The sequence below is a fragment of the Pelmatolapia mariae genome, linkage group LG6 (genome assembly GCF_036321145.2).
Source record: "Pelmatolapia mariae isolate MD_Pm_ZW linkage group LG6, Pm_UMD_F_2, whole genome shotgun sequence".
NCBI lineage: Eukaryota > Metazoa > Chordata > Actinopteri > Cichliformes > Cichlidae > Pelmatolapia > Pelmatolapia mariae.
Window position 1 is genome coordinate 13,460,336 of NC_086232.1, and position 13,690 is coordinate 13,474,025.

Below are 13,690 nucleotides of genomic sequence, written 5' to 3' on the forward strand. Positions count from 1 at the left end.
ATCCTCTGTTTCAATAGTCAGTTTCATCGCTCTCCATCACACACACCCACAACACAGGGCACATTTTTATTGGAACACACCACTCATATTAAAAAAAAAAAAACACAGATCACAATAAGCATTCATCTCTCCTTTTTTCCTCCCACGCCTCTTTGCTATTTTTACAGCCATTCAAGGGCATGCAGCACAGTTCTCAATTCAAAAACATGAAACATAAAACACTGTTTCTGATTTTTTGTATTTATTACATTTTCAACCAAGGTTTATTTATAAAGCACCAGCCAACAAACAGCCGCTTTATATTGTAAGGTACAATATTATATCATAAGATTGTTATAGCATGCATAAGCAATCGCACTTTATAGTCTGAGTACACTCTACCCTTCCGCACAGTACTTGCTTTGTTTATTGAATTTTTTTGTGCATATTATTTTTCTATTTTTGTTTATTTAAGTTATGTATTGGTGTGAAAGGAGCCCACATAACCACTGTGTTTTCCAGCATATATGGCAATAAACGTCTTGATGATAGATAGATAGATAGATAGATAGATAGATAGATAGATAGATAGATAGATAGATAGATAGATAGATAGATAGATAGATAGATAGATAGATAGATAGATAGATAGGTTTCCAGGTGTCATCACAATGCATGGTATTCAATGCCTAGGACAAATTAAGGCAGCAAATATTCACACGTGAGAAGCAGGAAGGAGAAACACTTTTCAGACAGACACTGATACTCACAGAAAATGTGAGTAGAATAGCTTGAGCAGATACTAAACCTGTGCTGCCTTTTGTCATTGAGAGAGGATCTGATTTGTTAGCATTACAGCCAAATAATAATAGAAATTGTCCACGCACACGCACGCACACACACACGCAAACATTTTTTTTCCATGACGCTGCCTTGCTGTTCTGTTATTCTTCTATCAGCTTTTATAGGCATTATCTAGATTTGATTCCTCCCCAGGACCTGCACTGATTGTTCCCTATTTACAAAAGTGACAGCGCAAAGACGCTTTGCCTCGAAAAAATCCCGCACAGAACACTAAATCAAACCCACCAATTAATTATGAAGGAGAGAGAGAGAGAGAGAGAGAGCGGCCCAGCAATTAATTATGCAAGTGGCAGGGAGAGAGGGAGAGAGAGAGAGCATTTAGAGAAAAATAAATGGACAATAGTTAAGCTCAGTTTATTGTAAGAGAGACTTCCAGGGACAAATACAGCATAAGAAACTCCAGAGTAGACACAAGCAGCAAAACCTGAGCTGAAATGTCAGTTTGTCAATAAAGAGAAAATGATCTGAATGGTCCGTACTGGAGACTTTATTCAACATTTTAATGACTAAAACTAGTTTACTTAATATATGTCCAAAGCTGCAATGCTGTGTTCAGCTTTGTGATCGTAAATAAAAACAGTTGCCAGTTTTAGTCTGAAATGTTCGCACCTAACCACAAAAGCCCACAAAAAACAGCAATAAACTGATAATGTTTCCACAGATTTTCAGGCGCTCAATCTGAATTGTTTCAAACATAGCTGAATAAGAGCCAGCATATTTGGCTCCACTTACTTATAATATGGTGTATTATGGTATAAGGTGCATCATACCAATGATACACTGTCATAAAAACAAGCATATATGCGTAAAATATTGTTTCTTGTGTCCGTCACTGTAAACTGGAAAACTCAAAGTAGTTAACAAGATAAACTTACACCAACTTAAACACGTTCTAGTAAACTTTTCTTTATTTTAAAAGTGATTTTTTTCTATTTTTCTTGTTTCAGTGTGTCCATCTGATGTCACTTTGCGTGGGGTGTGGGATAACAGTGAAGCATCAAAGTGCCCTCTGTCATGCTATGAAGGGTATTACACACGCTGCGATAGACTGTGTGAAGTAAAGACGAGAGAAAGAGGATTAAAAACAAAGATGTTGGATTCATGTCACTGAGTTAGCACAGATGGCTGCTGATGTTCTCAGAAATTATAAAGACCTAAACTTAAATTTATCTGTATTAAAATCAGTCCATAATAAGCCTGCTCACTGTAAAACGTCTTTCTTTAAATTCAAAGCAGCACACTTTTTTATGACCTAAACTCAATACTTGTTGAGCTTAAGTAACATATAGTGTAACTTCCTTTTCAGTCACTGGAATAAATCTATAAAATGTGTGTTTGTTCAGGATCTTTCTTTTTGCTTTATTCATTTAACCTGTGCCTTTAGCTTGATATTTAAATTCAAATTTAATCCAGTCCAAAGGTGCTTCACTGGCACGACAGTTTATCAAAGCTAAGTTGCCAAAACATAAAAAGACAATTTAATGAAGTTTCGCAAGAATTAAAAAAAAAATCAAAATAATGCAACAATCGACACATCTATTAATGAATTAACTTTATTTCAATTTAACTAAATAATATAGATTATATGCATGTGTCCAGCTCATTCTCTGTTGATATATTATTTAACAGTTACATCTTTAATGAACTTAAGATTCAACAATCACAAAAAAGCTGTCTACCACACCGCCTCAGTCATCTTTCCCCAGATACGACTTTAGGTGGCGCTGTTGACCACAGTGGGACAACAGACACAACCAAGCAGAAAAAACTGCTCTTTACGCCTGACATGGACGGTGACACCTTTTCAGAATACAAAGTGACGTTTGGATGAAGCGTTCATACTGAGAGAGAAGAGTGTTTTTTTAAGCTGTGGTCTGCAGAGAAACGTGACCCAGCTACAACTGTGAAACTAAAAGTACATCCTGAGTAATTATAGAGTTTCAAAACGTAGATTGTATTAACATGTTGAGAGAACTGGCTTTTTAAAGATGATTAACAGCAGGGATAAATCTGTCACACTGACGAGCCATTACTGTCAGTAACAAAAATAAGAACTGATTCATAAAAATACTTCTTTAAAATTAATCTTCAAATACTCCTTTATTAAAAAATATACAATACACATTTCACAGTATATGCATATGCAGTTAATTGACTAGATTTAGTTTAACATGGAGACATTTAAAAACAAAGCAGCTAGAAACAACACTTATATAACAACACACAGTCGGTACATTGACTAGGTTTATAATAAAGTATTATTAATCCTCTTCCTCGTCCCCATCTTCCTCCCCATCCTCATCCCCTCTGGAATCAGGGACCCACAATCCAGAGTCAATACACCTCTTCAGGTGGTATTTTCCTTCCTATAGACAGAGAAACATGGTGACAACAGTTTGAGACAACAAGAACAAACACACAGAAACTTTCTGATCAGGCCGCTTTTAATGACTATAAATTATTTTAGGCAGAGACACACACACACCTCAGGGTCCAGCTTGCTCATAGCTTCTTGCAGCATCTGAATGTTCTTCTCATCAAAGCTCCTCTTTACCTCCTATGAGACAATAAATTCATCACTCTTCTCCTTTTATATTAATATGAACTTGCTTTCTTGAACAGAAGGAAACGTTAGCATAACTTCTTTGAAGCACATATGTAAACCTGCTAGTGTTTACCTTGCACTGCACACACGTCTGACAGGTGGAGTCCACTCTGCTGACCTTTATTCTACCGACTCACCTGATTATCCAAATGGCAACACGATCACTTGCACAAACTACACGATTATCAAAGTAACAAGGCTTTTCTTTTTTATGGCATGAAATGAGAGGGACTTTTAATGACCTTTCAGTCTTTGAAAAGAAACCTTGGCTGTGAAACACAACGTCAGTGAAGCTAAAGTAAAGGTGCATAAACGATCCATCCAATGAGAACGCCGGAACAATACATGCAAGTTAAGATTACCAACCAAATCCCCCCAAAAACATTATATAATGTTGTGTGAGTTCAAAGTAGAATCACTTATCAAGGTTAGATTTAATGCTGAAGTCCGTTTGATTTAAAAAGAACAAAAAACAAAATGAGTAAGAGAAGAATATTCCAACAACAGGACTGTAATTATCTATAAAAAACATAAACTGCATGGATAATTAGGCCTTTACTTTACGACTACAACAGGGTTAGCATGTGTCAAGTGTAGCATGAAGGAGGAGGAGCTTGTCTTAGTTGTGTGAATGTGTTAAATTTTAAATAGTTAAGAAGCTATATTCTCTAAATATATCTACGTTTAAGAAGACTGCATCGTCCATCCTTCAAAAGCCTGTTATTTCTTCCTCCACTTCCTAGCCACTCCTCACTGGATAATTACAGCTTCTCTGAGCTAATTTGTAGTTTTGACTTTTCTGGGCTTTTAGCTTCACCTGATATACCAAAACAAAGCGTCTGAGCTGCTGTGTACAGTTAGGACACTTTAACAATGTTTAAAAGTTGAGACAATTTAACAACGAGACAGTGAGGTGTTTAGCTGCAGTGTGCGATTGCATAAAATGTTGAAGAAGCTTACAGTGTGTGTAGGAACCTTTGACTTTCTAAACACGCCCCATGAATTATTCCGAAAAACAAAGAGAGTGTGCTACAAACTCTGGGATACTAAAACAGAGAGGAAGGAAAGAGACTGGGGCAGGAAGTTTGTCTCCTAACAAGATAAAATGGAAACCGTTCTACTAGAGTTCTGTATACAATCCTGCCTTTACGAGCAGTGGTAGGATGCTTGGTTTGTGAAACTTCTTGTCTCCTAAATCATCCACCATTCAGACGTAACTGTGTTGGACAGTGAAAGTGTTTAGGAATCAGAGCAGCTCAGCCACAAAGGGGTCAGCAATGCTGATCGGGTAAAGTTAGAGAGCGGGACCGCCGAGCACTGAGGAACGCAGTGGGTAAAAGTCTGGCACTGGTTTCCACAGCTGAGCAGCTCCTGATGGTGTAATGTGCAGCTGCTCCCGTACTTGTATCCATATCATATATATCGACTTTCATCTTCAGTTTGGTTGAGAGGTTTTTTCTTAACCCTCTCGAGGCAGGTGTTGCCGATTTGCAACAGTTAAAAACTAACAACCTGATTACCCCACATACATATTTTATGAGTTTTTTTTTTTTTTGATAATTTTCCCCAAATATCAGATTTTTCCTGTAACTAAAACTTAATTTGAGCCTGAGAGGGTTAATAAAATGATAAATAATCACTATCAATCAACACTTCGCCCTCTGACCCAGCGTGTTATCTTCTATTTTCACGCCCAGATTTTTAAGTCATTTACTGAAATGAATAATATTATTCATCATACTTGTTAATGCTTGAAAAATTGCTGCTCCAAAATTCTCTCCAGAGTGTGTCTGCATGTAAGGCCTACCTTTGGTAGCGATTCATAGACCTCTACAGGGTCCAAACCACCTGGGCCCAGTCTCTTCTGTATCTCCTCCTCCTCCAGCTCTTTCACAGCGTTCTCCATACGAGTCTGTGCAGAACTGCGGACCCGCTCCTTTAGCATCTCCAGCTCATGCTCAAATGCATCTTGGTACAACTTATCTAGAGTCTGACATGGACACGCACGCATATGACAATGACTGAATTCTCTTGAGCACAGCGACTGCACAGTAAAGCACGTTTAAGTAGCATACCTTGATCTTTGAGAAGAACTGTCTGAAGCAGCCTCTTGGGTCAACTTTCAGCATCTGAGCCAAATCCAAGATGAACTGCATGACGATGGCTTGGTGGGCCACCTGCTCCATCAGGGCGTGTTTCTACAAGCATATGGAGAGTTTTGAAGGCTCTACCTGCCTGAATTTCAACCTCAACACGCACTCACACGCTCCCCACTGCACTCACCTCATCTATCTCGTACTCGATACAGATGACAACAAGGTAATTAGCAGTCTCTTCGCACACCAGGTGCGGGTGGTCTGACAGATACTGCTGACTGTCATCCCAGCGCCGCAGCATCCCTGGAAGACGCCATCGTATTGAGCATTATGCTAAGCACAAGCACATCTCCAGAAGTTATATGATTGAAAACAGAATGGAAATAGAGATCAGCTTCAATATTTTTAGATCTTACAAAATGAGATCTAATACATTTTAATTATTGACCTACTGTGCTTATTTTTCATCACTGCTTTCTTGGACTTCTTTTCATTGCTTTGTCAGTTCTCTGGAAAGTTCTCAGGAAAATTCTTCTCACCCACTGTCACCACCATGAAAGTGCTCTTTCCCCTTTATTTTAGCCAGCTTCCTTTTGAATAGCTGCTCTCGTAAACATAGCAGCTGGTCATTTCTTCTGCTCACAGCCACTATTGTGCTCTTAATAAACAGTATTCGGATATCCGCTGCCACTGACATCAGGAGCAAGAGTATGAAAAATGTTCAGAGCAGCGTAAAGCCTGAGATTTTTTCCTATGCTAACTTCATTGTTTGAAACTTTGTCCATGCTTATTATGAATACCCACTACAGTAACAGTGTATATATGATAAGTAAACACTTTGTAAGCCCTTTGCTTTCAGTTACTGAAATACTGGCTTCAGTTGCGAAATCACTGCTGTTCTTGGTACTCAAGTCATCCGTTTCTTAAACATATTTGACTGCTTACACAACTCATTTTAAAGGGAACTCCATTAAGTCTGTGACAACAATAACGACATTAATATGGGCTTCTGAGTTTAGATTTTTAAAAAAGAAGTCCTAAAAATGAGAGCTTCTAAGATAAGAAAAGGGGAATTTTTTAAGAAAGTGTGTGGACACACTAAATTTTACTCTTTATCCGTTTCTATGTGACGCAGTTAAAGACATACTCCCTCCTTCTCCATGACCCCTCCCCAGTTTGTTTCGTTTCAGAAAAACTCTGGCACACAAAAGCTGAAGGCATTTAATTACCAGGCAATCTGAGCAAGTGGAAGTCCCTTCAGGATATATTTTACTGGGTGTTGTCCTGTTTATGTCACTCCAAGCATAATTTTACAAACAGGAAATCCACACTTAAAAAAATGTAATTGGTTATATTCTGGGAAATTATGTCTCTAAGAGTAAACTGCAAGTAAAAGCTAGTGGATCGCTTCTTTCTGTGTCGGTTTAGAGCGGGTCACATACAGCTCTCTGCGATCTCAAGTGGGCCAGACCGGTAAACCTTCCCCTTTCTTTCACTGTAAAGAAGCTCACTTATTCAGTGTTTCTTATGAACATGCACCTTATGAACATGGAGCTATCAATCAGTAGAAACTGCACGTTACAACACATTTAACAACTTGTAGCTACAGGACTGTCCAGAGCCTATGATAAATTTAGTGTCTTTGAAACGTCTGGGACAATGAGTAAAAATGTATTTGTAGACTCCGAATGACACATATTTTCCACCGGGTGGAGGAGGAGAGCAGTGGAAGAGAGCACGATAAGGGAAGTAGTGAGGAAGGACAATGTGTGGGAGTATAGGGGGAAACACAACAAACACAACCAGCTCACTTACCAAAGTGTTTGATTTCTTTCCCATACTTCCCCAGAAAGTTCTTGTGGTTCTCCACCTTTTCCTCCCCAATTTCCTCCTTTGATAAAGGCTTAAAGTTGAGCACACTCTGCCAAGTAAGATAAGACAACATGTAAATCAGGAAACTGAAAAGTTGACAAATCCTGTGGCCCAGATGGCCTGCGTTACCTTGCTGAAACCATCCTTGCTGATAGTGTCTACATTCCAGGGCAGCTTCTTCTCTTCTTTTCGGTGTTCTTCTAGCAATTTCTCGAATGACTTCTCATCCTGTTTCAGTTTCTTTATTTCTGCCTGGACTTTTTTCAGCTCAGCCTCCCTCTCCTTATCCTCACCTCCTTCCCTCATTCTTTCTTCTAGGTATGCAAGTCGTCCCTGGGCTTCCTCTAATAGCCTCCTGCATTCTGCAAAGCTGGTTTCCAGGTCCTCCCCTCTCTGCTGAAACTCTACCATTTTCTCCAGCCGGCTCTGTTGTGGAGGTCCCGAGTGGACGGGAGCAAAGAGACAAATGTAAAATAAACATGAGGCAGAGACCGAGCTGAAAGCATAAGTGATTTAAAAGTGAAACAGGGACACCAAGACAAGACCTATATGGACACTGGGTAGGGAGAACACACACAAGAAGTATATTTAAATAAGAAGTATCCTGTTTAAATGTGTCAAATTTAATGTTGGCCCACTGTGAGTGTATGTATCCCAGAGAGCCGACACGCCTTTAATCGCTCAATTTCTGGCAGTTTTTTACTATACTTCAGACTGTTTGTTATCAAAGACAAATGATATCCTAATATGGTTATCTCAGGCATGTAGGTTTGGCAGTGAGACCATAAGCCCCACCCACCTGCTATTTAAACCTTCTGCTTTTAATGGGGCAGCCAATCAGATGAAATCTGACTTTAAAGCAAGGAGGAAGTGGATGCAGTGAGGTGCTGTTTATGGTCAATGAGAAATATTTTAATCTATGAATCATGTCAAGCTAGTCCTCCAAAGTCTAAGAATAAAAAGCTGAAGCTGAAAAAGAGCTTTGCAGGCCCACTTTAAAGATGGCATAATAGGAAAAAAGTACAAATTCAGTTCCCTGCATCAGGTACTGCTTTTCTGTAGTTTTAAAGAATTTTAATGAATTTAACAACTACAAAAAAATCAATACCTGATGTAGGAGAAAGATCTCAAATAGCGACACATACATAGTCTATCAAAGGTCAATACGTTTAAGTTACCTCACAATATTTTCTCTGAGCCACAAAAAAGAAAGACTGAGCTATGTTATAATAGATTATATTATTCTTGACCACTTCAGCGCACGACTGCATTTAAAAAGAAGAGCAAACGAGCATGTTTGTATGCTCTTTGACTGACCGCTGCCAAAAAGAATATCACTGAGATGACACGGCCGTGCTTTGGTTGTTACAGTTTTGGCTTTGACACGTTTCTTTTTAGTATATCTAAAGTGATATCTGTAGTGGTTGTGTGTATGCACTGATGATTTGTTGGGTGACCGTTATATTATATTAAAGGTACTGTGTGCTGATAACAGGCTCAAAAGAACAGTGCAACAAGTGTTGGGCTACTACTCTTTTCTTTATGTTTTGCTTCCAGGAGCCAGAGTTTCTTGTCATATTCAAAAGTGGTCTTGAGCAATAGCTCTTCAGGATTTCTTAAGGTTTAAAGGATTTTCTTAGGACACTAACTGCTTTTTCACTCATTTGCAGTTCAGTCCTTCTACTTGCCTATATTCATTTCGTTACTGTCACATAGTCACATAATTTGCTATTAGTTGATTCTACAAATTATACTAAAGGAATTATGGACACAGAAAAGTACTGTGAGATGTTGATCCATCATGCAATACCATCTGATTGGTATCGGCTTCATTTTTCACCACGACACTGATCTCAAAAACACTGCCAGTGCAGTAAAAGCATACCTGAATAAAACAAAGGCACAGATTCAGACTTTTGCTCAACACTGCACATAGAAACAGCTGGATATATTTATAGCATCACATTATTTTGTTTTATTTCTCCCTATGTGAACCTACAGTTAAGAGTTGTCATTGTGTCGACGGTGGTGCTCTTCAACCAAGCTTTATCACCATGGTAACTCGTGTCCAACAGAACATAATATCTATGGAAACCTGTTGAGTGGTATACTTTAGTACAAGGTTGTACTGCAGCCCAAACTTTACAGATGAACTGCATGTGTTTGGGTTTTTTTTGGCAGTGCAAGCAGTCACATTAAAAATAAACAGCAGCACAGAGTGCACTGACTGCTGAAATGTTCTATTTACAGAAGCTGTGTTGCCATTTTTTTCCACACATCTCATGTTTCTCAATGACATGTTCCTTCCTGACTGAAAAAGGCAGCACATGATTGGTTCAGCTTACGCAGAAGAATGACATCTACAGTGTGACCAACAAGGTGACAAATGACCACAATCATGAGACCTCAGAGCTTGCTCCACAGCCCTTTGGCCTTTTTTAGCTTTAAATGTGTTTGCAGTGCAGACAGGAAAACAGGGTCATTGAACTCCAACTGGAGTCAGAGTTCAACCGGGGTTTTGTGCCAGCTGTTGAAATAAAATCAAAATAGTCTCTGAATAAATTCTTGCCTTGACTTTTGGGAGTTTTATTTACACCATGTAAGTGCATGAGTGAGTTTACATGATGTGGTCACATTTATACAATCGCACAGTTCAAATAATCTAACTGGAATTTTCTTCTCCACAGTTAACAACATTTCAAACACAGAGGTGTTTTCACTGGACTTTCCTGTTATCCTGGAAAGTTTTTACGTTTCAAACTATAAAGTGTTAAAAAAACAGGTGACACAATAGGCTACGGAAGCCAGGGAAATACTGAACACGACAAGTTTCTCCAGAACCTTTCACTTCCTATGACGCATAGGTAACAATGAGATAAGCCATGTCCACAGACAGACACAGTCTGACCAACAGCGTTACTGTAGCAACCGCACTTTAATCTTACTTACGCAAACTCCTTTAAAAAAAAAGTGATTTACCTTCTAACTAATGTCATTTAGATTAATTTTCTTCTCAAAATCCTGGCATGCATTTCAAACTTAAAATGAAAATCAGAGAAGTAAAACTGCTGTCGAACATATTAAACGTGTGACATCTCTTCAGTGTAGAATATACATTTTAGATGAGCATACTTTTAATGAGTTTACCATTAAAGAGATGAAGACTTTGAGATTGCATTAGAAAGCTCTGGAAAAGCTCATCAAGCAGAGTGTAGGAGGGGACTGAAAGCTCTAGGAAAGCCTATTATTATTTTGGAGATCAGGAGCAGATCTTTACATGCTACCTCAGTCACGTCTACTCTGCACCTGCTTATTTGTTGCGGGCTGACATTTAACAGTAGAACAATCTTATCAGAGGTGATCTAAAATTAAAGCCATGTTAACATAACCTTTCCTAGAAATAAAAACAAACAAACAAAGGAAGCAAAAGTAGCCACATGTTGCATTTCCTGTTAAATGACGCTGCACGTTTCAGTTGTATGTTTCGATCATTTATAGTAAACCTTTTAATCTCTTCTAGTGGGGTTTTTTGGGCTTTGGAAATTTTTTGTTGTTGTTGTTAATTTGGCAGTGGACTTCTCTTTAAGAGCTGTCTTCCTCTTTTTGTACTTTTTTTTGCCCTCCTCCTTCAAATGTCTTGTTGTTTACCATGTTTCAGATGCTAAAAGATTTCAAGTAATTTCCCCTTTTAAAATAACCTGATGTTACTCAAGAGCAAAGTATATGGAAACCCCCCAAAACTTTACAGAATTACCTATCTCACACACAGCGTTGCTTTTTCTTTCTCTATCGGTGACTCATCACCGGACCGGTGGCCACCTTTAAGAAACTAAAGTCTTAAAATAAACCCCAGCCTGCAGCCGAATTGCGTATTTCCGTTGTGTATTTACACATAAGTAACACCGGCTGCTCAAACTGTCTACTCCCTCTCGGTTTCGGTTTGCTACTACAGGTTTACTAGTGGGAAGACTAACCAGGTGTAGCACTCCAAACTTCACGGCTAGGACTACTGTCACTGCTGACCCGGTGTCTCATTCTGAACAAGCTCGGAGTGTCCACGAACGGGCACGTGACATCTTCATCGTCTGACACGTAGACGTGGTCCCACACGCTGTAGTCGATACCGCTCATGCTGTCCGACTCCTATTAGTTATACTAAGAGGCAGCTTCTGTGAGTCTACACCGACAAAACATCAGCCAAGCGAGCAAAGACGACAAAACTGGACAGAGTCCAATCTTCTTAGCGAAACAAGCTAAGAGCAGAAATCCCGTATCCAAGGACAACGCCAGGCTCTATGCAGCCACTCACGTCATCAAGAAGCGCGGAAAGTGTAGCGTTTGCTTATGGTTGGATTAAAAGTGTGTGCGCTTACACTGTTAGAATATATTATCTATAAACTACAGGGCTGCGCAAGAGACTTGAACTACACATTTATATTATTTATATTATTCTATATATCAATAATAAATAGATGCAATGATTTATTGAAACGTGTGCAAACATACATGGGCATACACCGTATACTGTAAGGAAAAAATGAGTTTGCAGAATTCCAGTGAGCTTGAAAGTCAACATTTAGTGTCGCCACATTTATTCCTCAACACAGCCTGAGCTCCAGGCAAGTTTTCCTGTCATTTCTATAAGTAGATTTTAGGAACAGTCTTCTTGAAGCTCTTCTTCAAGAGCTTTGGTCTAAAGTATTGGGCCACACCTCTTAATCTTTGCCACCGATTCAGCACATCAGTTTGTCTTCCTTCCTATTCCACCATCAGCTCTACCAAAGTGGAAGTGATTTTAGGAACCCTAGCAATTTAGCCATACAGTGGTAGAGCACATAAAGTTACAGAGTAGGGTCACTGAATGCTGAGGCCCATAATAAGTAAAAGTCACCAACACTCTGCTGACACATAACTGTGGAGTTCAGACCTCTGGCATTAACATCAGCATAAAAACTGCACCAGGAGCTTTGTGGCCTGTACTTGCAGGTGTGTCTTGGTTAAACATTTAACCTTATTGGAAAATTATTTGAAATGAAAACAGCCTTCAAATGTTCTTTGAATATTTGTTTACAATGTTGTCTTGAAAAGACCGTTAGATCTTGTAGTCATGTAGTTTTAAACTTATTCAAGCAGTTTTGCTGAGTTTACCAAATTAAAGGATATAAAGGAAATGAAACACCATGTTGAACTTGTTTTGGTAGTTTTGCAGTTCATCATGAACTCGTGTGACCATAAAAACACAGGAGGGCAGATGTTTCCTCTGGAAGTGTTTTTATATGTGCAGATTTTCCCCATGGCAACTTGGAAAAAAAGCGCGCTGTCAGGCTTGTTCATCAGAAGTTCTTATTGTGCACATGACTGTGGGGGATTACGCCATAAAGGAAAGGCCTGCTTTAAGCGCAGCCTCACAGGAAAGCAATGCATTCCTTCCAGTAAGAAAAGGGATTTAACTTCTGATTTTCAGAATGTCCAAGATTTCCAAATCACATTTTTGATGAGTCAAGCTACTTTAATGATTTATTAATTTGTTACATCGTAGCTATTTATAAACATCAGTGAAGAATATTGTTTTGCTGAGAAAAAATGGTTACATGTGTTACTTTTTATCCATTCATCCAGTAGTTCAAGATAATGGAGATCCTATCAGGCTTGCGGGTGACTGCTGGAGCCTATCTTAGCTATCATGGGATGAGAAGCGGGGTACACCCTGAACACGCTGCTGGTCTATCGCAGGGCTAAAAGTGTACAATATGAAAGATCGTAAGAACAGCTAAACAGCCAGGCCTCACACACTGAAGTGATTCCAACAATAACACACACAAGGGAGGGCATTAGATCAGCCTTAATTTTGTTTAGCATGAGATATAGTGGTTTACAAGCATTACTTATTTCATCAGCGGGGGAGAAATACTTTCTACTGGGGCTTAAACAGGACTGAGACAAGTTAATGTAAGAAGACAAGTTGGATGTTAAAGGAGGTTTGGGTGTGCTTTTTATCAGTTATGATGTTCTTTCAGTGAATAAACATGACATGATAAGAAAAACCAGGCTTCGTGCCCTCTTGTTTTTCCTTACTCCATTCACTGGAAATTTCTTCCTGTGAGGGAAGCAGGGGGAGGAAGCACATTTACTCACTCATCCTACTACTTCTGCAGCGGAGTTTCCCCTGAAATCCAAAGACATCCAGAAGAGTGCAGGAGTTAATCTGGCATTGAAGAATCTTATAAACAGGAAATTTGTAATTACCAGTTCCAGTTTTGTCACTACTTATGCG

At 39.0% G+C, this 13,690-nt stretch overlaps 1 protein-coding gene across 2 annotated transcripts; it reads right to left on the reverse strand.

The window, feature by feature from the left end:
• Window positions 1–2,405: 2,405 nt before the first annotated feature.
• On the reverse strand, window positions 2,406–11,702 carry cdc37 (cell division cycle 37 homolog (S. cerevisiae)). Of its 2 annotated transcripts, none has more exons than XM_063475861.1 (8): window positions 11,391–11,501; window positions 7,546–7,842; window positions 7,360–7,465; window positions 5,732–5,847; window positions 5,524–5,646; window positions 5,256–5,438; window positions 3,329–3,400; window positions 2,406–3,209 (listed from the first exon to the last, which is right to left on the reverse strand). In XM_063475861.1, exons 2-8 carry the CDS (start codon window positions 7,825–7,827, stop codon window positions 3,105–3,107), a joined length of 987 nt encoding a protein of 328 aa, XP_063331931.1. In that variant the 5' UTR covers window positions 7,828–7,842; window positions 11,391–11,501; the 3' UTR covers window positions 2,406–3,104. The 2 variants fall into 2 exon arrangements, with proteins under 2 accessions (XP_063331931.1, XP_063331930.1); XM_063475860.1 differs by having other exon boundaries at window positions 2,407–3,209; window positions 11,440–11,702.
• Window positions 11,703–13,690: the final 1,988 nt, after the last annotated feature.